The 27,529-nt window shown below is 40.3% G+C and overlaps 4 protein-coding genes across 6 annotated transcripts; all 4 read right to left on the minus strand.

Annotated features, from left to right (window-relative positions):
* Nucleotides 1-1,812: 1,812 nt before the first annotated feature.
* On the minus strand, nucleotides 1,813-4,025 carry LOC116179055 (venom carboxylesterase-6-like). Its single transcript, XM_031498762.1, has 10 exons — nucleotides 3,816-4,025; nucleotides 3,639-3,764; nucleotides 3,432-3,591; nucleotides 3,200-3,385; nucleotides 2,966-3,156; nucleotides 2,755-2,923; nucleotides 2,530-2,708; nucleotides 2,334-2,481; nucleotides 2,159-2,288; nucleotides 1,813-2,041 (listed from the first exon to the last, which is right to left on the minus strand). The coding sequence occupies exons 1-10, from the start codon at nucleotides 3,993-3,995 to the stop codon at nucleotides 1,870-1,872; spliced, it is 1,641 nt and encodes a 546-aa protein (XP_031354622.1). The 5' UTR covers nucleotides 3,996-4,025; the 3' UTR covers nucleotides 1,813-1,869.
* Nucleotides 4,026-8,591: 4,566 nt separating this feature from the next.
* Nucleotides 8,592-10,841, minus strand: LOC116179246 (esterase FE4-like). The gene is made up of 9 exons (XM_031498988.1): nucleotides 10,491-10,841; nucleotides 10,154-10,439; nucleotides 9,916-10,101; nucleotides 9,685-9,875; nucleotides 9,471-9,639; nucleotides 9,243-9,421; nucleotides 9,050-9,197; nucleotides 8,871-9,000; nucleotides 8,592-8,821 (listed from the first exon to the last, which is right to left on the minus strand). Exons 1-9 carry the CDS (start codon nucleotides 10,695-10,697, stop codon nucleotides 8,653-8,655), a joined length of 1,665 nt encoding a protein of 554 aa, XP_031354848.1. The 5' UTR covers nucleotides 10,698-10,841; the 3' UTR covers nucleotides 8,592-8,652.
* A 3,154-nt stretch (nucleotides 10,842-13,995) lies between these two features.
* LOC116178724 (esterase FE4-like) lies at nucleotides 13,996-19,996 on the minus strand. Of its 3 annotated transcripts, none has more exons than XM_031498302.1 (9): nucleotides 19,932-19,996; nucleotides 15,878-16,118; nucleotides 15,548-15,833; nucleotides 15,317-15,502; nucleotides 14,909-15,268; nucleotides 14,690-14,859; nucleotides 14,502-14,646; nucleotides 14,326-14,455; nucleotides 13,996-14,276 (listed from the first exon to the last, which is right to left on the minus strand). In XM_031498302.1, exons 1-9 carry the CDS (start codon nucleotides 19,979-19,981, stop codon nucleotides 14,087-14,089), a joined length of 1,758 nt encoding a protein of 585 aa, XP_031354162.1. In that variant the 5' UTR covers nucleotides 19,982-19,996; the 3' UTR covers nucleotides 13,996-14,086. The 3 variants fall into 3 exon arrangements, with proteins under 3 accessions (XP_031354162.1, XP_031354164.1, XP_031354163.1); XM_031498304.1 differs by lacking the exon at nucleotides 19,932-19,996 and adding an exon at nucleotides 18,439-18,565; XM_031498303.1 differs by lacking the exon at nucleotides 19,932-19,996 and adding an exon at nucleotides 18,420-18,522.
* A 3,299-nt stretch (nucleotides 19,997-23,295) lies between these two features.
* LOC116179204 (esterase FE4-like) lies at nucleotides 23,296-27,036 on the minus strand. The gene is made up of 9 exons (XM_031498924.1): nucleotides 26,785-27,036; nucleotides 26,608-26,733; nucleotides 25,312-25,471; nucleotides 25,081-25,266; nucleotides 24,671-25,033; nucleotides 24,455-24,621; nucleotides 23,785-23,938; nucleotides 23,606-23,738; nucleotides 23,296-23,559 (listed from the first exon to the last, which is right to left on the minus strand). Exons 1-9 carry the CDS (start codon nucleotides 27,001-27,003, stop codon nucleotides 23,364-23,366), a joined length of 1,704 nt encoding a protein of 567 aa, XP_031354784.1. The 5' UTR covers nucleotides 27,004-27,036; the 3' UTR covers nucleotides 23,296-23,363.
* Nucleotides 27,037-27,529: the final 493 nt, after the last annotated feature.

Consider the following 27,529-nt stretch of genomic DNA (forward strand, 5'->3'; position numbering starts at 1 on the left):
TCGACTCCCTATTATCCTAAAAATCTATGATCAGCCTAAAAATTTATGCCAATTAGGCGCGCTTCATTTGACATCAGACACAATCTAATCAGACGAGGTTTCCTGCAACACAACTAATTAAATATATTTAATCATACTCAACCAAATGGGCGGGCTGAAATTCCGAAATTCGGTGGTAAGTATTTGTGTTAGTGCGTCTGTGTAAAGACTATCTCAATTGACCGGATGCAAGGATCAAAGGTTTCTATAATTATTTGTTACTACCGATCGCTTGTAGCGTGGTAGTTGTTTTTCCGGCCCTGAGTGCCTATCTTCCTTTAGAGAATGTTTCTTTAAGAAAATTGTTTAAGATTTTTCCTTCGCGATATTGTTTTTAAATGCCGCTTTATATTGAATCGTTGCACGGAGACCTGTATATCGATGAATCCCATTTAGTATGAATCTTAATAGTCCGATTATTTCAGCTAGTACCTTGGTACAATGCCTGTTCTACATTTTCTTTAGAATATCTGTTTTGTAGAGCCGTTTTAACCGCTGGGATGGCAAACCAGCTGCCGAACATACTTGTGAAGTTTCTAGTATTGTTCCCGTAGAGATTTTAATTATTCTTGTAGCCTCCGAAAGCTATCGTCCCTTGGCAAACAAGAGAAAATTAATATTGTATGACTTCAGTTCCCTTCTTCACTAATTACCGATTTTCCTTTCCCAATGTTAAGTGAAAACATACATTAAAGATGCAGGTTGTGCAGTTAATTTCATTATCGCAGACCATTTGAGATTGACCCGAAATTCCACGTAACTGGGCTAGCGAATTTGGACATTTTAATCCGGTCAATTAAGTGAGCACAATTAACCCTAGTTAATTAATTCTGTTGTAACAAACGTCGTCTGATTAGATTGTTTCTAGTGTAGTTAGAAGTGCGTTTAATTAATATGGATTTTGAGATATGTCCCGGGAGCTTGAAAATTAAAATCAGAATTTTTGGACGTCATTGTCATCACCCGAGTACGTCGGCCGGTCGGAATTCCCGTCATCTTCCCGTATTTTGGAAAATTTTAGGTAAGGGCACGATTTATGGGGACCATTTTCCGTTTTTTTTCTGTTTGACTACCCGTAGTTTTTGAGACCGTTGACCAAGATCAAGGATTGAAACCCCTGGTGGCGCCCGAGAGAACCGTACCGTTCCAACGAGTGTACCGCAACGTTCTGCCGACTACCGAATATTCGTAAAATATTTCAAGTCATTGATTTGTATTGCGAATTAAAATTGATCTTTTTTGGGATCCAACTAATTTCATTTCGGTTTCATTTACATATATTCAGCATACACTGGCTACCGAAGTTCGCCGCAAAATTACCATGAAACGTCTGTTAGTTGTTTTTTAATACCTTTTACTATCAATTCCAAAAAAATAAACTAATTCATGGCAATTATGGCTACGTTTTTTGAACTATACTTATTTGCAAAGTATACATTAATTTTTTGCACAGAATACACCTTATGGCTAATCAAGTTGAGCCCATTTAAATGGATATTTTTCCACTTTTAATTAATTCGCTTACCCCCTGAACCCCTGACCCCAGAACGACTTTTCGCGGTCATTGGTGCGATTAACTTTTTCTTAGTCAAAAACAGCCCAAACTTCTTCCCCGGATTAATACTTGCATTCCCACGAACAGGCAATGATCTCATCCTGATTTTGCAGTCGGGGGCACGTAAAACTAATTAAGAAAAAATTATTTACGCTGGCTTAAGAGTTCCGAAGCTCATTTAACAGTCAACGCGCTATAGAATTCAATTACGCAGAAAATATTATTTTCTATTTATTATTTAACAAGCAAGCAAAGAACTCATCCAATAGACTTTATTATAAATAATCTTTCAATGGAAATAAGCTATCCCAAACTGAATAACGATCTTCATAAAGATCCCTTTTCATAGTTAAATTTGTACCAATATCCATGTACACGTTATTTGATGCAGTAATGGGAGCCCATAGCTTGCGTTCAAGAATCTCAATCCTTGACGGAGTGGGGTTCCTTAAAAATCATACACGTTAATATCTGCCTATACGTATAGGAGAGAATGCCGGCCACAGAAAACCTGATGCCGATCTACAATCATATCACGTGTTCTGGAGAGCATAATATACTCACCCAGTATATGCAAAGTTAGTTTGCAACGTTGTTAGTTTCCTAACCATTGCGTACTCTGGATCGCTCGTATTTAGCTTGGGGAAGATTTCCGAGTAAAATAAGTAAATCAAATCATCGTGGTGCACCACCCCTAAACATAGTTGACGCAAACTTCCTTGCAATTAACCGCACTCACCGTATGGTGTAGTTGTGTTGGGCCAGTAAAAGTGGCTATACCTACCCGGATAGCTAAAACGATAGTAGTAGGTGCACTCCGTGTTTTTGGCGGCTAATAATTTAATCCCACGATTCACACCAAATCCTACCAAGCTGTCGGCGTAGAGCTACAATCAATGACGTACATACAAGGGTGTTCTTTTGCCAATACTCACATATCCAAGGCCTTTAAGGGAAGATTGAGTTAAAGGTCCTGATCTCAAAAATTCCTCTCTTAGCCTCTTACTGATAGCCTTAGATCTTGTTGTATTGCGTTCGTAGATAAATGCAATAGGGGCAACTCGGTCAAATTCCTCATCCATTACCCTTAACAAGTCTGGATTGCCCACTACACCTAAAATCCACGATCACAATGATCAGGGATAATTGTACCTGGTTACCCAGCGCGAGATAAGAAAACTCTTCCTCGGTAATTCCCGCCATTATCGGAACTTTGTGGAAATTTCCGTTGAGAACGCTTTTAACTGGATGTTCCGTCAAAAATCGCTCTTGGCCGAAATTTAATTCAATTACTGGCGTCCATAATAAAACCGGATCGCCTCCATACTCCTACAGTGAGGTTTACGAAATGAATTAAAAGAGAATAATTACCGCAAATCCACTCAGAGAATCTCCTATCTCCTTGGCACTTTTCGTCCTAAGGCATTTCAGTATATTTTCGGAAGTATCGTCCGGGCATCCCACTAGTCGAGCCTGCTTCTGTGCAAGGTGGAACTGATGGTTTCCTATGGGCCATTGCCCGAAGACTAGATCGCTCATTGCAATCGCGCGATGGAACAACCCTGCGATTTCGAATTAGACGCTTACTCCAAATGAAAGTGTTACCTCTCGACATTGGTGATACCAGGTGGGTGCCCACACTTACACCTCCGGCACTATAACCAAAGATCGTCACCAAATTCGGATCTCCCCCGAATAAATGAATGTTCTCCTTGACCCACGTCAATGCGACAACCTGATCTTTTAGCCCGTTATTTCCGGGTGCTGAGCGATCACCTGTGCTGAGGAACCCTAAAATTCTAGGTGAGCACTTTGAACGCTACCGCAATTCTACTACCCAATGATCCCAATCTGTAGTTGATGGTTACCAGTACTACGTCTTGGTCGAGGTAGTACTGAGGTCCCAGCCATTTGCTGACTGATGACAAACCGTAAAAACCGCCCGGGTGGATGTAGAACATAACCGGCCGTTTCGGCCTGTGATGGGCGGAGGGTAGCTACGAATCGCGCTTTCAGAAATAATTGGTAACTGGATAATACGGACCTTGGTCGTGTACACGTTTAGTCGGAGACAGTCTTCTGAGATTGGTATATCACCGGGTTGTGGACAAAGCGGTCCATCTTTGGTAGCATCGTATACGCCGTCCCATTTCTCTGCAGGTACCGGAGGCTTCAAAATGCAAAGGTGTTAAAAGCCTGTACAGCTGGGGTGGAATTTTACCTCAAATCGAAGTGCATTCGCGTAACGGATCCCTCTGAAGGAGTAGATCGACTTGCCGAGAACGCTGCGAATCACACTCCCCTGAATACTACCACACGAAATATTCACTACGGGATTTTGATTGTTTCGATGACCAGCCACCCAGGAGGTAGACAGTAAGGCAAGGAAAATGAAGTACATCGCGGTAGCGCGTAATTGATACTGTTTAGCTTATCGCGTGCTTTATATACTATCATAAATAACGGGGAAATTCCGGCAACACGGTTTATTATCATATGTGACGATCTTAGCGAGTAATTCGAGATTAAGGAGAAGTTTTTACTTTAATAATTCCTGGAAGTAATTTGCATTGAAGAATAGTATACTGTCTGGTGTTGTTTGGCGGCCTTAGATTAACTTTTTTTTATTTATACCCAAGGCAAGATGATAACGCTTAATTTATAGATTAGGAAAAATTGCATGTTGGTTGCACCGTTATATTACAGCATAATGATATGGAGAAGAATGATTGTTTGCATGTTGAGTGCTGCTTTACAGGCTACGTCAACTAATTCACACTTTTCCCGCAAAATGGTAATTTTTAAATAGGGTCGATTGCGTCGGAATGGTCTGTTTCCAGCGTATGCAGTTTGGCCATCGCGGTATAGCACTTCTTACCAGCGTAAACTTTAGGATGACCAAAAGGGAACTTTTCGTATTTGTAGGTAAAAACTTGTACATCTCGATTGAAAAGTGTGCCGCTTTAGATTTACCACCAAACCTATCAGGTCCACCAAAAAATGGAGAAGAGTCGTATGGTTGGTGATTTCCACAAGAGAAAGAGAGGGCTGGAGACATTAATCAGGCCAACAGCTAGGCAACGACCACCTGCGCCGGTCACGCATTTATGTGAAGAAGCCCAAGGGCGATGCCCATCCTTGCGGCACAAGGAAAGGCAAAGGGTTTTAGTGGATAAAACTTACCTGGATGGGAGGGAGTCCCATACACCCACCGCTATAGGCGGAGCTTATAAAAGATTTCTCAAACCCTATTAAAAAAATGATTAGATTCGGTATGCCCAACTTATGAAAGAAGATCCTCTATCGACGAGACCTGCGCCAGCGAGACAGCGGCCCGCTACACTAGAGACTGGGAGGTCGAGGAGGATGAATCCCTGAGCGATCATAAGTACATTACCTGGAGATTGAAGCCCAAATGGGAAAGCGCCAAGCTCAAGAAAGTGAAGCTGAGGATCCTAAGGGCAACAACGCGGCAACCACAGACGCAGCAAGAACTGGAGCATGAGATGGTGCGATGGGATGTCCATGAACCTAGCAGAGCAAGGTCAGCAGAACACAATCAAACATATTGCATAATTAGGTGCTAATTAAGTGCCCTATTCCTGAATTAAATGCTCCTTTTTTTTTAAATTATTACATGTTTTGCCAGGTTCATATGAACTCAGCATAACACTACCTCAAAAAACCAAGAAAATGAAAAGTGAACTAATTATAATTAGGTGCTAATTAGGTGCTAATTAAGTGCCCTATTTCCGAATTAAATGCTCCTTTTTTTTAATTATTGCTGGTTCTGCCAGGTTCATATGAACTCAGCAGAGCACTACCTTAAAAACCCAAGAGAATGAAAAGTGAACTAACTATAATTAGGTGCTAATTAGGTGATAATTAAGTGTCCTATTCCCACATTAAATACACCTTTTTTTTTAATTATGACATGTTCTGCCAGGTTCATATAAACTGAACGTTATGAGGAAATTACTGCCTCCCAAATTCAAAAAGATGTCGTGTACTGTCACTTTTCGTCCCTCATTGCATTTTAATCCTTCTGGGAGAAAAAGTGACACCTTAGATCCTTAAACGAATGACAAAACACGTTCATTTAATGCACGGAGTACAAAAAAGAAATTTTGAATCCGGTAATAGTTTTAGTTTTATATTCCAAGTGCCTGTAGGTATACTAAATTTCATTTAAATACTTTCGTAAATAAGAAAGTTGGCATTGCACATGCGCAAAACAATATTTTTAAAACGTTGTCAGTTTTAGTTATATTCGTAGTGTCATAGTTTCATTTAAATATTTTCATAAATAAAAAAGTTAGCATCGCACATGCGTTAAACGAAATTTTTGACACTGCGCATGCGCAAAACTACAAAATTGGGTACGCACGGGATGCTTAGACCAAGACCGAGACCAAGCCCTTTCAAATGAGCCCCATACATAATTTATTTCGCAGTTACTAATTTTTAATTTTTTGATCTTAAGACAATATTCAAGACTTAACTTTTTAATAATATCTTTAGTATATTTTGCTTAAAGAGCTTTTTAATTCCCAGTCATTTTTAATTTCAATTTAATTCGGAAATAGGGCACTTAATTAGCACCTAATTATAATGAGTTCACTTTTCATTTTCTTAGGTTTTTCATGTAATGCTCTGCTGAGCTCCTATGAACCTGGCAGAACATGTAACAATTTTTAAAAAAAAGGAGCATTTAATTGAAGGATAGGGCACTTAATTAGCACCTAATTAGCGCCTAATTATAGTTACTTCACTTTTCATTTTCTTGGTTTTTTTGAGGTATGATGAGTTCATATGCACCTGGCAGAACATGTAATAATTTTTAAAAAAAGGAGCATTTAATTCGGGAATAGGGCACTTAATTAGCACCTAATTAGCACGTAATTATAGTTAGTTCACTTTTCATTTTCTTGGTTTTTGGAGGTAGTGCTCTGCTGAGTTCATATGAACCTGGCAGAACATGTAATAATTTTTAAAAAAAGGAGCATTTAATTTAAGGATAGGGCACTTAATTAGCACCTAATTAGCGCCTAATTATAGTTACTTCACTTTTCATTTTCTTGGTTTTTTTGAGGTAGTGCTCTGATGAGTTCATATGCACCTGCCAGAACATGTAATAATTTTTAAAAAAAGGAGCATTTAATTCGGGAATAGGGCACTTAATTAGCACCTAATTATAGTTAGTTCACTTTTCATTTTCTTGGTTTTTTGAGGTAGTGCTCTGCTGAGATCATATGAACCTGGCAAAACATGTAATAATTTAAAAAAAAAGGAGCATTTCATTCGGGAATAGGGCACTTAATTAGCACCTAATTAGCACCTAATTATATTTAGTTCACTTTAAATTTTCTTGGTTTTTTGAGGTAGTGTCCTGCTGAGTTCATATGAACCTGGTAAAACATGTAATAATTTTTTTAAAAAAAGGAGCATTTAATTCGGAAATAGGGCACTTAATTAGCACCTAATTAGCACCTAATTATAGTTAGTTCACTTTCCATTTTCTTGGTTTTTGGAGGTAGTGTTCTGCTGAGTTCATCTGAACCTGGCAAAACGTGTAATAATTTTTTAAAAAAAGAGCATTTAATTCGGGAATAGGGTACTTAATTAGCACCTAATTATGCAATATGTTTGATTGTGTTCTGCTGACCTTGCTTTGCTAGGTTCATGGACATAGGAAGACGTGTGGATAAGAGCCTATAAAATAGTAACCGGGAAGCTGGGGAGAAGAACGAGAGTGGTTGGAAAGGACGAGGAGATCTTCAGCAAGATACAGCTATTCCCAAGGAAAAAAAGGCTCCAAGACACATCAACGAGTCAAAAACCCGAAGAGCCGGTCGATCCATTTACAAACGAAAAAATCAGAAATGCTGCAATGAAGATGCACCAGAACAGGATGGCTAATTCCCTCCAGATTTTGTGGCTTTCGTGACACGAGAGGCACCAGAGATAATAATACAGGCCTTTAGTATGGTGATGGACACCGGAGTATAGCAGAACGCGTGGAAGAGAGCGGCGGTGGTGCTAATCCCAACTAAGAATCCAGGCACGGAAAGGCCCATAGCACTGATTACCCATTTTGTGAAGCCCCTAGAGCGGATAGTTTGGGGCAATGATGGCTTTAAGTGACCGACAGTACGGCTTCAGGCAAGGAAGGGGAACGAGGGATGCTTTGAAGAGGGTACATGAATTGGGAGAAGGGGCAATGAGCGGCACGTAGCGAACCAGGGAGGTGGCGGTGGTGACCTCCCTGGACGTACGTAATGCCACAATACCAACATACACGCTACTCGAAGCACTACAAAAATGAAGTCACTGGAAGTTATCTCACTGAGAGAACAGCGGATGTGAAGCTGCCATCGTGGACAGTGTACACATTCGAAATCTACGGAGGCGTACCGCAGGGGTCGGTTCTGGGGCCCTGCTGTGGAACGCAACATACGACGCCGTTCTAGAGCTGTACGTCCCCAAAGGGGTAGAGATGCGAACGATCTTACCCTAATAGTAACCAGTGGAGATGACAAACCAGACAAGGAGTAGGATCCAAGAGTGGATGGAATGAAAGTGGTAGGGGCAACGACCCAGACGGCGCTATTGGCCGGAAGGAGAAGGCTTACCCCGGCCACTGTGGACGTAGATGGAACACAGATCCTGCTCGCCAGACGGATCAATATCCTTGGCGTCAAACTAGATAGAAGACTGACCATAGAAACGGGAGAAATACTGGACCCCGAGAATATAGGGGTAGTAATGTTGGAGAGCGTGATAAGTGGCTTAAGATAAACCGGTACATAGAATTAGTGATCCAAAGAAGAGAGAAGCAAGGGAAGCCGGCATCGCCGTAACAAGACAATGAGGAAGTGAGGATCATAAGCGCACCTCTGGAAGAATACTTTGGTGATGCCAAGAGGTGGACACGGGAACGGGATTAGGGAGAAGGGGTTTAGTGGGTGTTAAAGGGTTAAAGTAGAATAATGTTCTGTACTGATCTATAGCTCTATTTGCATTTATTTTCATAATTTCTATTATAAAACGGATTGCACTCATACTTTCGGCAACGGAAAGAGTCTCTCCCAAACAGAATAGCGATCCTCATACAAGTTTTCTTTCATTACCATCTTTTCATCAATGTCCAAATACACGTTATTTCCCGGCCTAATCGGTTTCCACTCGGTGTCATCGAGCAAATGACTCGCTTTGGGGATGGGAACTCTGAAAGAATACCGGTGGTTGCTATTTCATCGTTTCTAAGTGATCTTACCCTGTTACGGCAAAGTTTTTCAACATACTGGTCATCTTCTGTACGGTTTTGTACTCTGGATCAGAGGGCTTCAGCCGTGGAAAGCGCGAAATGTAGAAAATGTACTGTAGATCGTCATGATGGACCACCCCTACAACTATTGATTCAGTTTGCTCTCATAAGTCGGTGATTATCATTACCTTCTGGTGTGGTAGTGTTTGGTTTGTAATGGAAACTGTAACGCCCTTCGTAACTAAACTTGTAGTAGTAGGTCGGTTCTGAATTTTTAGCTGCCAGCAACTTAGCTGCTCTGTTCACGCCAAACCCTATGACTCCATCGGCATACAACTAGAAATTGGTGAATGGTTTAGTAATCCCAATTAAGTGGGGTACCTTTCCAATTTGAGGTAGAGACTTTTCAGTCAAAGGTCCATCGCCCAAATAAAATTTCCTCAACTCTCTACTGATGTGCTTGGAATTCTCGGTGTCCGTTTCGTATATGAACTCAATAGGCGCAATTTTCTCGAAGTTTTCGTCCATTTCCCTGAGCCAGGTGGCGTTATCTAGTAGGTCTAAAAGTAAAGTGAATTAGTGTGAGTAACGAACCAAGCGTAAGCTTACTCCACGCTACGTATTTGAATTCCTCGGCGGTTACAGTTGTGATTACCGGAACTCTTTCAAACTCCCCTCGCAGAAGGAGTTTTACCGGGTCGTCGGTCAGAAACCTTTCTTGGCCGCAGTCCGGCTCGATGACCGGCAGCCAGCTCAAAATGGGACCGTAAGCGAACTCCTAAACAAAACCGTTACCGCTACTCCGGCCAAAGAGAATATTTACAGCAAATTCATATAGAGAGTTTCCAATTTCCTCTGCACTCTTCGTTTTAAGACATTTAAAAATTGATTCGGAATCGGTATCTGGACAGTTCACCAAGCGCGCTTGCTTTTGGGCCAATTCGAATTGATGAGGTCGCACTGGCCAGTTTCCAAAACCGGAGCCGCTCATTATAATCGCTCTGTGGAAAAGGCCTAACAGCTTTGATTACTTAAAGGGGTTAACTAAGGTCACCTTTCGCCATTGGTGAAACTAACATTAAGGAGGTAGTGGCGCCTCCGGCACTGTACCCGAAGATCGTCACCAGGTTCGGGTTACCACCGAACGACGCTATATTCTGCTTCACCCATCTCAGCGCCACCACTTGGTCTTTCAGGCCGTTATTTCCAGGCGCGAACTTATCGCCGGTACTCATAAATCCTGCAGTGTTAGTTAGAGTTAAAGAGGGAAGTTCAGCGTGTTTGAGACTAACCTAAGGAAGCCAGGCGGTAATTTAACGTGACCAGTACAATGTCCTGGTCTAATAAGTAGTCCGGCCCGAACGCCTCACTGTATCCGCCCCAAGAGTAGTATCCACCTGGGTGGAAGAAGACCAAGACGGGGCGGTTGGGATTCGATCCCTTGTGAGGTAACTGCGTGGTGTACACATTTAAAAATAAACAGTCTTCGTTGGTGTTGCTCAGTTCGGGTTGAGGGCAAGCAGCTCCATCTTTGGTCGCGTTATAAACACCTGCCCAGCCTTTCACTTGCTCTGGAGGCTGTAATGGTTTGCACGAATTAATGGAGATCATAATATTAATTGTTCCTACCTGAAACCGTAGCTCATTTATTGGTGCCTTGGCGTACCGGATGCCTCTGAATGAGTAAATCTTCTTTCCCAGTACCGTTTGCAATGGTGCACCCTTAATTGAACCTAGCGGCGTGGACACCAAGAACTCGTCATCATGGTTGTGGTGATGATGATACGAGGACGCACAATAAACTAATGCCAAAATAAGCACACTTGCTTTAACCATATTCAAATTGACATTCACTTGGACACAAAACTGAGGTGCTCCTTTATACACGATCCTTACGGTAAAAGCATCAGACACCCATATCAAGTATAAATATTGCTAATGTGTACTGGTTTTTCCGTCGAGACGATAAAAGGTGATGCCCCTACTCATTAGCATCAAAATATGGATGCCGCAACACTTGTACACTTTGTTATCGATTTTTATTATCTATTGCTCAAACCAGTCGATAATCCACGAATAACATTAAGTAATTGTTAATAGCATTACAGAAAACAACTTGCCTAGGTCCGTGAACTTAGATAATGAAATCCTTTCATTTTCTAATTGCAATGGTCTGACTTAATTCTTCACAAAATGGTTGTAGCTTCCTGCCAGATTCTTCAGGTATTCTTCAGATACTGTGGAGATATTGCTCATGGAGTAGAGTTCTTCAATGGTACTTTAGAGATTCTTAAATTTCTGGCAAATCGTCTTGTGGCTTCTAGAGGATTTTCTAAAATTTGTGAGATATCATTTTTGCGAAACAATTCCAAGCACATAAGAAAATAAGAAGATAAGAAGAATCGCATACGATTTTCAGTCGTGGAATTTTTACCATTCGAATAACCGGGCTTCATCCTTTCTTTGACTTAATTAGTGGAACATAGCATAGATTACAGATGTTCCGCTATGTAGGAATGTTAAAAAATTTACCATTGAAACTTAGGGTTTTAACAGAATTGAATTAATTGTCATTTACCCTTTTACCGGTAGCCGTTTTCTGAGTAAATTCGTTATACTTATTATAAACCAATTGGATACACAACTTTGATTAACAAATGGCTATTTACATATCTTTCCGCTACACTACAATTTATTTCTGCTGAGAGCTCATAGCGAATTTAGAAGGCTTACACGTTTATGAAACTTGTTAACAATGGCGGCACTGGCTCCAGTTGTGAAGACGCTTCTCCCACGCAGTGTAGTTATATGACCTTCGGTTTGAAGTTAGTTTTGAGAATGCCGCTCTCCCACCAAATTTTTACTTAAGTGTTTGCCAAATGAAAGTTCTGAAACGGAACTACCGCAACCAAATCGTTCACATGGTTTTTTACACATGGGTAGGTATAGCGCCGGCACCACTTTAACGTACTGGCTCTTATCTACTTGAACCCTTGTTTCTTATCTTGACACGCTTTATTTTCTCGAATATAAGTTCTGTTCTCTTTCATTATGAAGCGGTACACATTTCCTATACCAGTAATTTTGTAAATTTGACAAAATAAAGTCTAAAGCGACAACCTGATACAAAGGTTCATGAAGTAGACCAAAGGAAGGAGCCAGGATAGTGCAAGGAAAACAAAAGGTTTAATAGGAAAAGGTATAAATGTGGAAACCTGAACAAAAAGGCAAGAATTAAAGAGGGGATAACAAACCATGGGTGAAGGAAGCGTGTTTAAGGAAAGTTTTAAAGTGGTGTACAGAAGCCATTAAGGAGTAAGAAGAAAGAACAAAGAAAAGTGAAAAATACGTTAAAGAAGAAAAAAAGTGTAAAAGTAAGAAAAGAGAAAGTGTAGGGTAGATGACGTGGTGAAATACTGAAGAAGGGAAAAGACGACAAAAGGGTCTAAAGAAATATAACTAGACCGTACAGAAAACAAACGCAAAGGGAACAGGCGACCGGTAGGGAAGCATGAAGAGGAGAAAGTCATGAAAGGAAAGCAGCAAGCAGGTGTGAAGAAATAAATTTATTTTTGCTAAAACACAACTTTTGTACTTGAATAATATAACGCGCAAGGAGGTGTTTCTGTTCGCGGAGTTTTTGTAAATTTTCTTTTGCTACCAAGAGATCATAATCGTTGAGTACTCTTTTCTATGCTTCCCTACACTTCACTTTCATCTAAAGTTTTTTATCAAGAGAAGGTTTTTAGAGCAGGAGAATGCGGTCTGCAATGAAAATGGCGCACATTTTCGCCGGCTACCAGGAGAGCATAACCCATTAGGAGGGCTTTTTCTGTGCTCAAGGGAATCAAGAGAGAATTCAACGCTTTATTCCTTTTGAAACTGTTGTATCGGAAGGCTAACGGCGAATAGGTGTTTCTGATCGTAATTCACGCAGTATACGATAGCAAAATGTTCTCTACTAGAAAAACATAGTCCATGAGCACTATCCTTAAGGCAATCGCTCCAACACCTTCCTTTGTTTAAACTATTGTATTGGGAGGCTATAACGTTTTAGCTTCTACTTCATCATGAGATTTTCTCTCTCAGCTCTACCTCCTTCGCTATTTGAATATTGCCCAGTAAAAATATCGAAAAGGACACTACTTTCTGAACGAAACAATCGCGGCTCGCTTGTCGCGTGCTCGACACAACAGAAAGGAACTCTTCCCGCAGTACGTTTCTTGATATGCCTCGTTATCGCCAGACATATCTTCGTTCAAGTACACTATTAAGCGGTACATATGTAACGTTCCCTGTTTACCAAAATATAAATTCGAAAAATTATTTTTTAATTATAAAGCAACCACTCGCTCGTCTTGCTCCAGAAAATGATCCAGAAAAATGCTTTAATGATTTATTTTCGGGTGAATGTATTGTGCTAAAGTAGCTGTCTCCACTAGAAACTGACGGATCTGTTGTGCATTTTTCCTTGTCTCCACTAGAAACTGACGGATCTGTTGTGCATTTTTCCTTGCCGACAAGGAGAACATGGGCTATGAAGAGGTGCCTTTGTACGTTCAAGAGAAGCGTTCTAAGCTTAAATTTGCGATAAGGTGATTTTTTTCCTAGTGCACAGCTAACCCTTAAATGTAAACTTTCTTTGACTACTGTAACGGGAGGCCGTTTTGCAATTTTGAAAATTATTTTTTGAGTTTGGATTTGATTCGATATAGGAAAATTTACGCATATGCCGCTTCATAGCAAACGTGAACGAAAGTACGTCGCGTGATAAGAGCGATAACCGGCGTGCATTTCGAGTAAAACACAGGCTGTGTGTAATAGGTAAACCGCGTGCTCGATCGTGTTGCCAGTTCTAAAACGTTTCGCTAAGGAGAGGCAGGGACGCTGTCGAGTGTGTGGGTGTCGATGGGAAAATTCGCCGATTCCGAGCGTGTCTCATTTCGGTTTTTCCAACGGATGAAATGCAAATATGCAACGCAACAGCAGACAAGAACATCCATTAAGCTTATTTTATGACCGTGTGGGACATGATTAGGGTCCATGTTATTGGAATCTAGCCCAGTTGGGGAAGTGAATTCACAAAGTGACGATAAAGGGTTGTCAACCATAGAACTTCTGAAAGGAAGCAGAGAGATGAGAGAACAATTTATTTATTCACATTTACTTTAAAAAAATACGAATAATGATGCTAGCAAACATTTCATTACTTAAGAGTAGCAAGATTATGCAACAGCGGTTCTGTCGTTAGCACTTGGTAACGGGAATAACTCCCTCCACTTCGCGTATCTCTCGGGGAAAATATCCGATTTCATCGTCAACCGATCGCCAACGTCCAGATACAACTTATTCTGCTCTGTAAATGGTGTCCATATGACCTGATCCAGTTTCTTGCTTTCCTTGGGCGTGGGATTTCTGAAAAGTGTTATGATTCAACCGTGCCCGTTTCGCACTCCAAACGTACCCGTAATACGCGAAATTGGCGTACAAAGTGGTCAGTTTCTTTACCATGGTAGCATCCGGATCGCGTTTGGTGAACTTTGGAAAGCTAAGCGAGTTCCAGAACACGTAAAGTTGATCGTCGAAGTGCACCACTGAAAAACCAACGCACTTAATGACCTCCCCCTCAAGCTTACTCACCATATTTAGCGCCACTCTCCGGAGTGAAATGGCTATAACTTCCCTTGTAGGTAAATATGTAGTAGTAAACCTTGTTTTTGAGCACTTTCGACAGTAACTGAGCGCCTCGGTTTACTGCAAATCCGGCGAGCGCGTCAGCGTACAACTAAAATATTAGGTTAAGGTGCTGAAATTTGACAGTGAGATACCTGGCCTAGCGGCTCCAACGAATTTGAGCTGACGGGTTTATTGTTAAAGTAGAACTTTTGGAGCTCGGCAGTTATTGCATCCGATCCCCTCTCGTAGTAAAAAGAGTAAGGGAAGATTTTATTGGCGTCCCGGTTGAACACCTCAAGAGCAGTCTCATTGGTTACAGTAGCTGGAACGCACTCAGAGGTACACGCCGACGTTGATGAGGTAACACTTACGGTACGCCAGAAAGAGGAGCTCATCGTGTGTGACCCCAGTCATGATGGGTACATCAGCAATGTCCCCCTTCTGTATGGAAATCAATGGGTGTTCTATGAGAAACCTTTCTTGTCCATAATCTGGCTCTAACACAAACTGCCAGAAGAACTGGGGATCGGTACCGAACACCCGAAACTGCTCCAGCGAGTTTCCTAAAGCTTCAGCCGAAGCATTCTTAAGACATTTCATCATGTCCCCATTATTATCATCGGGACATCCAACTATACGCGCCTGCCTTTTAGCCAAGTCGAGTTGGTCGCGGGGCATAATTCCGTTTCCGAATGCGGAACCGCTCATTATCATAACCCGGTGAAACAGACCTACGGAGACGAGTTCAGTTTTGTCAGTTGTATAAAAAAGGCGGAAACCTCGCGACATTGGCGACGTTAGATGGAGGGCTGCGCTGACCCCTCCAACGCTGTAACCTGCCAGCGTAACACAATCGGGATCGCCTCCGAACGCCGCAATGTTCTCCTTTATCCATCGCATGGCCTCCACTTGATCCTTCATTCCGTAGTTACCAGGTGACAGCTCATCTCCAGTACTCAAAAACCCTACAATCGCAAGGTTAGTGTCTAAACGTCTGCGGATGACCACACCTAGTGCGGATAACCTATAATTTATTGTGACCAAAACAACTTTTCTCTCTAGCAAATAATGCGGTCCCACCATGGCGGTGTTACCGGAACGCGTGGTGAAACTTCCAGGGTGTATGTACAGTATAACCGGATACTTGGGGTTCTTTCCCCTTTTTGGAAGCTTCCTCGTGTGGACGTTCAGGAAGAGACAATCCTCGTCGGTTGGAAACGACGCCGGTTGCGGGCAGGCGGGTCTATCGTAACTGGCGTCGTACACACCCGTCCATGGCTTCACAGGTACGGGGGCCTAAAACGGCAATCGAGCTGGGTTTCACTCCAATTTGTACTCACCTTAAATCGTAGGTCGCCAACGGGTGCTTCCACGTATCGAATTCCTTTAAAGGAATAAAAGGTTTCGCCCTTATAAGTTTTGTCGGCCAGTCCCTTTATTGTTCCGTGCTGCGTTGTGACATGTGGAGGGGGTATCGAGATGTGATCTTCCTCCGAACTCGAGCTACCAGAACTTTCGCTCGATTTGCATAGGATAAATCCTACTTGCACTAGTAAAACAAGGAGTGTCCACATTTTCTGTCTAAAATATTTGTTAGAATTAATCATCCAATTTAAAAATGTTTGAGGGAAGCTTTTATTACTTATTTTTTAATTTTTCTACCCCCACCCTACACAAATTGCTCTACAAAATCTATGGAACCTACAGAAACCTACATAAATCTACAGAATGTACTCATTCTTTGAGAATTAGGGAAATCGTATATAGAATCTACACAATCTTGCATATCTTGTAAATTATGTGCATTCTTCCGATTCTGTTGATTCTGTGAACTATGCATATTCCACATTCCCTAGTGTAACGAAACCCCCGTTTTCATACAAGAAATTCGACCAGTTTTAAAGAACGCACCGTACATTGATGGAAGCTACCAGATTTATTGAACACCCGGTACTTTAACGAACTCAAACGGGCGTTTCCTTACAAGAAATTGTACTTCCGGACCTATGGACTTCTGTTCTAGGAGATAGAAATATAAGGTAAGGGTAATGTTTTAATTTGTAGAGGCGCTTTGACCGCTGATAAAGAAAACCGGCTACCGAACTGAATTATGAATGTGAATTCCTTTCTGACGGCCCCTGACATGGAAAAGCAGTCGAGAAATCAATATTTTTGAATTTCAACTCTGTAAATAGAATTAACCGATGTTAGTTTCCCAATATTAAGAGAAAAAGATCAAGATCATTCAGTTTATTTCATTATCGCAGACTTTTTGCGATTGATCCAAAATTTCATGTAACAATAGGCATTACTGGGCTACCGAATTCGAAAATTTTATTCCGGCCAATTAAGTAAGTATAATTAACCGTAATTAATTGAGTTTCAGCAAAACTTTGTCTAACCGGATTGGGTCTAGTGTCATTAGAAGCGCGCTTACCGTTAATTAATATGGAGTTTGAGATTTTTTTACGTTTAGCACATGAGTACGCCGCCGGCTGCAAATTCTGACGTTCCCTATCCACATTTTGGAAAGTTTATATAAGGTAATAGCACGATTTAAGGGATTGTTTTTCCGTTTTGGCATTTTTGCATTTGAACGTACCGTTTAATTTCAAGGAAAGCGCTTGATACTTTCATTCGATTAAGCATAAAGGGGTTTGTTTTCCTTATTTCATTTTCTCGTATCTAGTAGGTGCTGTTAATTTGTGTAAAAATGTGCACCTCTCTTGTGTACATGGGGTGTCATCAGATCTACATGAAACGGCAACCGGTAAAAAGGTTCAAGACCAATAATTCGTGTTTTTGTTGGTTGTCAAAACCCTAAGTTGTAATGGTGACTTTTGAAATGTCCATACTGCGGAATTATTCGAGTAAATACGCCAAATTCGAACTAATAAATTGCGGGAAACCTGAAGCACGGTTTGTTCTGGATTCAAATTCGTCAACAATCTTTCGAGATTCACCTTCAATGAGTAACCAATTTTTACTTGGCGAAACACAAAGTCAGATCGCATTGTACAAAACGTTCTACTATCCAATTTTCCAAATTGTTGCTACCCTAGGAAACTATATTTTTGGATTGTGTAACCACAGGAGTTAATGTTGATTCGGGACTGTACATAAAAGGCTTATGTGTAGTCATTCTAACATTCCTGAAGAGGTTGACCCACGGGAATTTATCCCATGAACAAATTTGTATTTTTATGAATGATATGTAACCCAGACCAAATATATTGGTAAATTTTGCCATAAGATAAACAGTACGTCGTAAAGTAAGCCATAAATTCAATTACGAAAATTAAACTTAAAATTTCTCAAAAGTTTCTCCGTGGGAGGCCCCCCCCCCCTTTCATGGGTAGTGCACAACCCCCAATACTCCCCGGTCGAATATGCCTCAACCAAAAGCAATTTCCTTAAAGTTAAGTGATCTCATTGGAGAAATCATTGTGCAATAAATCAAATAACCTGCAAAAAGATCTGGGAAAAATTAATAACAACACAGCGGAACATTGGTTCATGTCCATAATCCATTCAAACACTATCTGCAAAACAAAACATGCACATCTACAAGAGCAACTGCAATCTGTAAAATTTAAAGGATCTGCAGAATTTAGAGGACGTACAGCACAAGACAAAACGGACGAAAAAAGGTCACACAAAATTAAAGTGTTGCCATTTAGGGGTAGCTAATTTCTAATTATTGATTGAAGAATATCGTTACGTGAAGAAAAATTAATTACCACGTGGATTGAGATCGAAGAATGTAGACGTTTCATGAAAATTAATTACAGCAACAATGTGCGTCTAAATTAATGACAACATCAACTGAGAAGGAAAGCCGTTTTTGGGTTTTTCGCACTTTATAATTGACTAGTATAATACCTTTTAAAGTTCATCTCACCTTGATCACTACCACAAAACAAACGTAGTAAATTCAAGTTGTCGCTGAATATAACCACCTGTCAAGGAGATAACCTGCCATAAGATAAACAGTACGTCGTAAAGTAAGCCATAAATTCAATTACGAAAATAGACTACTAAACCTATTTGGAATTTCCCATTGCGACAAATTACTCACCAAACCGATATAGGTAGTTTAAAGGTTAAGCAGTGAACACAAATTCCTAAAGATTAGTCAATATCACATTTGTTTTAGTGCAGGTACTTAGATCTGATCCCTGGCGAAGTTGTTCACATAGCATTTTTAGCATAATTTATAATAATTACGGTTTACTTAAATTATGTAAGGGCGTAGAGTAGGCAAAGAGGGTGTAAGAGTTAGTTGTCAACAATAAATAATGTATTTTAAAAAAATGGATGAAAACCGAAAAGTCCGAAATATCGCTAGTTACCCTCGGCGACTTGATGACACTAAGAACCAAGAAAGATACAAACCCAAAAAAAAATTTTTAACACTGGGAATCTGCAAATCATGTGGTGCTCAAGTTTAATCCAAGACTTTAGACTCGTTATCTTTGAAACTTGATAGAGGTAAGCTAAGCAGTTCAGATATAAGTATCAACCAATGATTACGGCCATGGAAAGTTCAGTTATAGACATTACTGGTGACTATGTCAAGACATCGTTACTTCAGGATGTACAAGTAAACTTCATTGAAAATAAAGCAGCTGCATTTGTTGGGAAACCAAGATCTAGTGACTTCAAGCAACCTGTAAAGTGTTATAGATGTCATGAATTTGGACATATCAAGTCGAATTGCCCTAAGAAGAAGCTCGACAAGCAGAAAACTGATGGTAAGAACATCTTTTCTGCTATATCGGCGTTGAAGTGTCCAGAAAAAGAATGGATTTTCGATTCTGGCACAACTTCGCGCATGTGCAAGGACCTCTCTTCGAGAATGTTCAGGAACGTTCGAGTTTTGACATTATGACAGCAAATAGCTCCACAATTCAAATTCCAAAGATTGTAAGCGATAAACATACGGTTATCTTCAACAAGCAAGGATGTTGTTAATCAGAGGGATGAAGTGACAGCTGTTGAGAGTACAAATACTTCATGATTATTATTGTTCTTTTGGTAATAAACTCTAAAGTTTATATTGGTCCAACAGTAAAGTTCCAAAACGGATGAGTATTGATCTTAAGATGGAACAATACATTTCCAAGGGGGTTTGAATTTGACCTCTTTTATTCCAATCAACAGTACCTAAATTAATGCGCTACACAAAAAAAGTTTCGAAAAAGAAATTGATTAGAGAGTTTTTCAATTCTCTATAAGAAATTTAAAAAAACTAATAGTCTTAGGCCACATGAAATATGAAACACACGAGTTACAATACCAATTTGAAACGAGCTAAACAATGAGAGGATATTGAGGTAGTTACTTAAATCGTCTAATTAGGTAATTTAAAATTATGGGTAATTGAAAAATTACCTTTGATGTATGAACTGAACCAAGAAATGGCCATCAAAGTATTTGAACATTAATTCACCTACCTGCACTGAGCACTTTTACCACTGCACTCTAGCACAACAACAAGATAATGCGAATAGAAGTGCTCGTAATGATAACCCTGTAAAATATTTACATGACGTAAGGTGCTTGTTGATTGTTATTAAGAAACGTTTCCCTTAATTGACTTAAAAATAGAAAACTATAATTTTTTATAATTAATGATTCTGCTGAGGTTTTCCCAGGTCCAATCCAATCCAGATCTCTAACAAAAACGCATTAATTAACGGAAAAAAACTAATTTTTTGCTCTATTATACATTTTCAAGTACCGTTCGCATACAAATCCTGTCCAATTAAGTACGCTACTCCTTATTTTCGCTTGATATGTTGATAAACATGCTAACTGTCCCCATCTGTTGTTTAAAACATACCTTTTTGGTGTTATTATTCGCCACATTTATTAAGAAGTAGACATAGGGATTTACGTATATTGTTTTTCCCTATGTCTACTTTTAAATGACAAAATCTCTTCTGGAGGGCGCCTAATTTTCTGCATCCAAAATAACTTCTTAAAACAAATAAAGATCTAACTGATATATTCATTAATTTGAATATTGTTGCTTTGTTGTGTGATAGTTGATCATTTAGGGCCCTGCGAGACCCAATAATCTTCCTAATTTAGCTTCTATTCAGTTTTAGAAGCCCAAATGACCCAGATTTTCCCAGCAGACACCCGTACTGCGTGCCAACTCGTCCGCCCTTTTGTTACCCCCTATTCCACAGGGCACTGGTCCCAGATTAAGCTTACCCTATTAGACTCGCACAGGCGATCTAGAGTTAAGAACCTGTCAGCTGAGTGACACTGATATAATATTATTGTTGTGCAGACAACGGCATGTAGACGTTATTATTTCGGTATATGAGAATATTACAATTTATTGGGGGATTATTTACGAAATATGCACAGAGTTGGTTCGTTTCATTTGAATTTGTCTCTTTTTACTTTTAGAAATTTTGTAAATTCGTAATTCTTATTTAAATTTTTCCGCTTTTGTAATTTGGTCGTTTGCAGGAAGAGGTTTTGTTCTCAGGCGAAAATTAATTAACGCACATGTCTCGTTGCCAAGAGATAACGAAGAATTTCGCATTTCATCTGGAGAAGTGGGACGTTAGGCGCGTTCCGTCGTTGATTAGCTTTTTATTTAAAAAATTTTCAGCCAGGAGTTGATTTTATGGTGGAAATGATTTTTCCTTAAATACTGGAAATTACTATACGGGCTCTATTTGTTTTGTTCGAGACGCAGTTCGTCGTTTTGTATAATAAATCTATGCGGAAGCAAGTAAGCGAAAGTTGTGGGAGAAGTTCAACACGTGTTGTCCAATTACGGAAAGAATTTTGTCAAGTTGAAAAACTGTGAGCAATTTTAAGTTTTTTTATTTTAATTGTCGCCCGCCTATGTACGGGGTAATTGTCCAAACAAGCTCTGTAAGCTCTTCTTTCTTTCACGGGATTTTTCTTCTAGTAGATGCCGTATCCTCTGGTGGGTGATGTCGACGGTTTCGACTTCTTGTGGGAGCCATACGAGCCAGGAGTTCGTTGTTATCTTGGTCGACTTCTCGGAGCGCCGGCAGTAAGCTGATAGCTTGGGATTTAATGCCTTCCGTCGGCGTTGTAAGCAACAGACCTCTCCAGCCAGTCCAAATTTCCACATTTTCCGCATTCGCCCACAATAATGGCACCCTGGGGACCCTATATCGCGTCAGCGACTGAATTTAGTGCCGCCACGACGCATTCCAACAAAGGCTCGTTACGTCCACCTCACGGTGGAACAATGGCTGAGCCCCACCTCAGCGACTTGCCTATAAATTCGTGGCACACTCGCAGATTTGGGGGCCCCAAAGCATTCTTGTCGAACCGCCCTGACCGAGATCCCGGAGTGTTCCCCTTCAACCTGAAACGCTTGCTCCCTGACGTCAGGGAACACCCTTAGGCCAACGATTCCTTGGTCATCACTTTCTGTGCGCCAGATCTTTGAATGAGACCCTGTTTGGCAGCTGTTTCCTCTTTCTTGAAGCTTTTCCCGTTTGAGGGCCCGGTTTGTTGGTTCCCTCTCACTAAGAGCCCAGAAACGGTGGATCTGCTTGCCCAGGGCTTGACTGGGAGGTCGCCAGGTATCCCAGGATCATCGTTATCGACCCTGCATCCCCAATGTCACGCAGTCCTCCGCACGGTAGCTAACACCATGACCTGTGAGGTTTGTTCACCTTCGTGATTTTAGATCCTATGAGCAACTTATAATCGTCACTATCCACAATGCAAAAGGAGCCACTTTACGCTCAGTTAAGTGTATAAGTGGGTGTTTCCCTATCCTACAACACGGATAGGGTGGTAACTCCCTTCTTCCTGTTGGCCAATACACTGTTCGTAATTGGTTGTTCATAAAAAAAGCTTCAGTTATTCAAAAATAGCTCGCTTTATTTATATGGTCACATATCAAATTTAGGTCAAATTTACCGTAGATTTAAAATATTAAATCGACGCAAAGAAAGAAATAAATGAATCATCTATTCCACCCTACCAAACTTGGAAATAAGGCTAAATCAGTCTTTAACCGTAACAGTCTTTAAAGTGATCACTTTAACTGCAAGGATAGATAAAGTGTAATACCTGATTTGCATTCTAATGACACCTGTCATTGTTATTTCAAATGGGACGCGAAGCACGATATAAAATGACATTCAGATCTTATGGCAATGCTGTTTCTGTAGAAAAGACCGCGACGACAGTACCTCGGCGTGCTATTTTCGGGGTCTAAATTAAATTTAGAATTGTTAGAAGCTTTACCATCATTTATATGGCTTCTGATACGCATTTTTGGTAATACAGATCAGGATTTTATATTTATTAAAATTATCGATCTCACGAGTAATCTAACTCAAGATAGACTAGAGCCTGCACATCTACACTATATCAGAAAGCTTTTAGTGAAAATTTGAAGTATCTAGCTATTGTAATTGCTGAGATCAGCCAGACAGCCATTCATAACGAATATAATAGCGTCAAGAATGCGCTAAAAATATATTAATTACCATTCGGCTGTATCGAAAGCCTTTATGCACAAACGTTAATCTTACTGAGTTACACGACATAAAATATTACATTTGAATTCTGGCCACGACCGTCTGAATTCGGAAGGGCGTTCTCTGCCAATAATGTGCAATCAGACAAGAAACACAAACCAAAAAGGCAAGAAATAATAAGGTGCCATATAAAGTGCGAGAATAAATCGAACGTTTGTCACGTCGGGTAAATCAAATACAAAAACCGTAATTAACATTCAATGGAAAGTAATAGTTCAATTTATTGTACATTTTTACATTGAATTATACCTTAACTTATTTCTTATCGAATCTACCCGTGCTGCTTTTTACTTTTCGCTTGGTATTTGGACAAGGGAAATAACTTTTCCCACTCGTTGTACCGTTTCTCGTTCAGATTCTCGTTCAGTATTAACTTGTTGCCGATGTCTAAATACTTTTTCGCCTTGGTTGTGAACGGCTCCCATTTAACGCCGTCCAACTTTTCAGACTGTTCCGGTATGGGCTTACTGAAAGGCATTCGTTTTTTTAATGTCAACCAAACCGCACACTTACCCTAGTTTAACAAAGTTGACCCACATAATCGTCATCTTCTCAATGGTATCCGTTTCGGGGTCGTCCTCCTTGTAATCGGTAAATTGTTTCGAGTTGTGGAATAAATAAATTAGGTCGTCCATGTGAGCAACGCCTGCGCAAATTAGATCAGCTGCAATTATTGTAATGAGCATCATTACCGTAAGGTACAGTGTGGTTTGAGTCGGGCAAGTAGAAGAAGCTGTGTCGTCCCTTGTAGTTGAATCTGTAGTAGAAGACTGATTCGTTGCTCTTCTCCGCCAAAAGTTTAGCCGCCCTATTGACACCGAAGCCAATCATGCCGTCACTGTAGAGCTGTAATGGTTTAATGAGAGTATGCGAAGATGAGAAAAGTAACCAGGGTTGCGACAGTAGGACGCCTTACAGGAACTAGATCTAGGATAGTCAAGAATCATTTACCTGGGCATTTACATGGCCCCGTAAATCCAGAATTTAGTTCGTTTGCCCGTATAGAAAATTTTATACGTGTGCCGCTTTGAGGAGAACAGAACTAATATGCGAGAAAATAAAGAGCTTCAAGTTAAGAGGAAGTGTGGAAAACGCCACATGTGAAAAAAAACATAGCCCAAGCTTTGGTCCGTTTCGGGTTTTTAACTCGACGAGTACTTAAGTAAAAATTAGGTGGGAGAAAGGGATTCTTCCTCAAACTTTCGAAGCGACGGCATTTTTTTTAGATCGCGTAAAGATTCATTTTCAATTAATGGTCGTATATTCAAAGTAAACGAAAGGATTGTCAACTTTGTAGTCGTACGTGATACGTTATTGTGAAAGTGTGTCAATAAGGACTCATTTCCCTTTGATCATACGTACATTTACAAGGCTCGCAATTGTGGAGTTGTCCACAGGCTTGTCGTCTAGATAAAATTTCCGGAGCTCTTTCGAGATGGTTTTCGTGGCATTCGTGTCCTTCTCATAAATGGACGAAAACGGCGGGTACTTTTCCATGTCTTGCAATAGTTGAGGGTTGTCAACTAGATCTGTAATTGACTTCGTTGAACGCAACATCGAACGACTATAGTCACCTACCAAAAGCGAGATTTGCGTACTCATCCGTCGTTACCCCAGTCAAAAAAGGTACCTTTTCGAAGTGATCGTTCAATACCGACTCGACGGGATGCGCCGTTAAAAACCTGGCTTGTCCAAAATCTTGCTCGACCACCGGAAGCCAAATTAGGTTCGAGTCTAATGCTCCCGCTTCCTTGAACTTGACGTAGCTGTTTGCGATTTCCTCGGCCGATTTTGTTTTCAGGCACTTGATAATGTTCGCGGAGTTGTCATCGGGACAATTTAGGAATTGCGCCTGTTTCTTCGCCAGTTCCATCTGGTTATTGGGCACTGGCCACGTTCCCATGCTCGATCCGCTCATCGCCACCGCTCGCTTGAAAAGTCCTAAAATTCAAGATTAAAAAAAGCCCCATTGCACCACCGCAATGTACCTTTGGATAGTGGAGATACCAAGTGCAGTGTAACACTAGCCGCACCAACGCTACTGCCGACTATGGTCACCGATTCGGGATCACCTCCAAAGGAGGCAATGTTCTCTTTCACCCATTTCAAAGCTTGGACCTGATCCTTTAGACCGTTGTTGCCAGGTGCCTCTTTGTCGCCGGTGCTCAAGAAACCTGCAAGAAACGGTTAACGTACGACTTTAACTTGGGGAGATATACCCAGTGTTGCCAGTCGATAGTTTGGCACGACCAAAACTAGATCCTGATCTAGTAAATATTGGGGGCCAAATTGTTCACTGCAACTGGAACCCGATTGGTATCCGCCCGGGTGGAAAAATACCATGACTGGGTGCTTCTCAACTTCATTACCTTTAGGTACCTGTAGAGTTTATATGTAAATTTATTGTTGTCCTTTCTTAGGGTTGATCTTCCCGTCAATATCATATTCAAAAAGTTTTGTCATAGTAGAAACCGCCATTTTGAATAGCCGCTGGCAAGGGTCAAGTAGTAAGTATCATTTGATAAATACTAGGCAATCACTGACTACTAAAGTTCAATGAATTGACGTTATTCAGGCAAAAAATTGTTCTTATCATTTAGTACGTAATGGCTGTCAATTGACTTTAATATTTTAACTTGATACCTACTCATATGGTAAACTGTCAATTGAGAGATCGTACATATTAATTGACAAAAGCTAAGAGTCAATTAACCTTAATGTCTGCCATTGACACTAACTGAACAAGAAGATATCAATGCTGGGTGTCTCTTGACATATGCTACCTGTGTCAATTTACTAGTTGTAGTAGATTAAGATTTATCACAAAATTAATTTCCTTTTGCCTTCTACAGAAGGGTAGAATTTGAATTTGACAGTGTAATGTAAAGAATTCATTATGCGACCACGTGCGTTAGTACTTTAGTAGCGTGCAATTATTTCTTTTCATGGTTATTTTAAAAGCGGGTTGGTCCGATAGTTAAGGACTAAGTGAATTATAAAAGTGAGTACAAGAAAATGAGTTTAGAGTCAAAATTCTTCGTCAAAAAATAGCAACTCCGGAATAAATTTACTAAGAAGACGTACTTAAGCAACATACTAAGACGATATACCACGAACCTGAGAAAATCTTCATCTAAGATATGCATTCCAAAAGTCAAACTTTTCGTTCTCCGATCCTATAGCCTCTAAATTTAAGATTCTTTAACGCGTTTCACAATTTTTGAATTTTATGAAAGCCATCAAGCCCAGAAACTAAAATTTAGTATTCTTGAAATTCAAATTTGGAAATTTAGGATTTTTCACTCATAATTTTTAAATCTCAAGATTACAAATCTCTGCCTTTTCTTAAAAAAACCGTAATGAATGTTTATAATTTTTTACCCTCAGTGAAATAGGCTTGTTTGGTGACAGTTACCCCATACCTTCAGCTAATATTTGCCTGATGGAGAAATTTTCATGAAAGTGCAAATGTGGTGCTTTGTTTTGCTCACCCTAGTCCAATAAGTTATTAGTACCTTTGACGTATAAACATTAAGTAAAAGACAGTCTTCCGATATTGGAGTTACGTTCGGTTGCGGACAGGCCGGTCCATCCATCGTCGCATTCAAGACTCCCTCCCATTTCTCGACCGCTTTCGGTGGCTGGAGAAGCACGAATTAGACAGAGCTAGAAACGTTGCAAACACCCCCTACCTGAAATCGCAAATCTTCAATCGGCGCTTTGGCGTATCTTATACCCTTAAACGCCAGAAATTGTTTCCCATTGCGACTGTGCGCGATCGAACCCTGCACGGCGCCCAACGGCGTCGTGACGATCGTTCCACCGGATTTCTCGCTCACCGTCTTATGGTCAGGCTTGGGAACACCCGCGACCAAATCGAGCGCTAGAAGAACTAAGAACACCCACAGCATGTTTGCTCAAACGAACTACACCTCGCACATACTAAAACTGAACAATCAGATTTACATCTTGTATATATAAAGAAGGTCGGGCACATCCTCGTTGATAAATCAATTGGATAATTTGAATGTCCGCTAAGAAGAACTGCCTAACTTCTAGAATGCAGATGCAGCAATCCCTTCAAAAGACAGAGATTCTATTCGGGGCGAGAGTAATCATAACGTTACACATGCAATATTTGAGAATTTGGGATTTTTTGGATAAGTATACTATCGTGTAGAAAAAAACAAGGGTCTCTTCGGGTACTTTTCCAGAGTTGATTCAAACCGATTAATTTAAATTGAAAAATCGTTTCAATTTGCTTTAAATTATAATCTAAATAGGTTGTGTACTCTCTCATTTCCTTTATAGAATATTCCTTGGACAAATTTTGTAATTGCTATAACGTTTAAATATCCTGGATGGGTAGCTATTAGAGAAGTTTAGGTAAAGGATGAAAAAACTACTGTTAAGTAGGAAACACTGCAACTTGTGGGG

This window comes from Photinus pyralis, unplaced genomic scaffold, assembly GCF_008802855.1.
Source record: "Photinus pyralis isolate 1611_PpyrPB1 unplaced genomic scaffold, Ppyr1.3 Ppyr1.4_LG8, whole genome shotgun sequence".
Taxonomy (NCBI): domain Eukaryota; kingdom Metazoa; phylum Arthropoda; class Insecta; order Coleoptera; family Lampyridae; genus Photinus; species Photinus pyralis.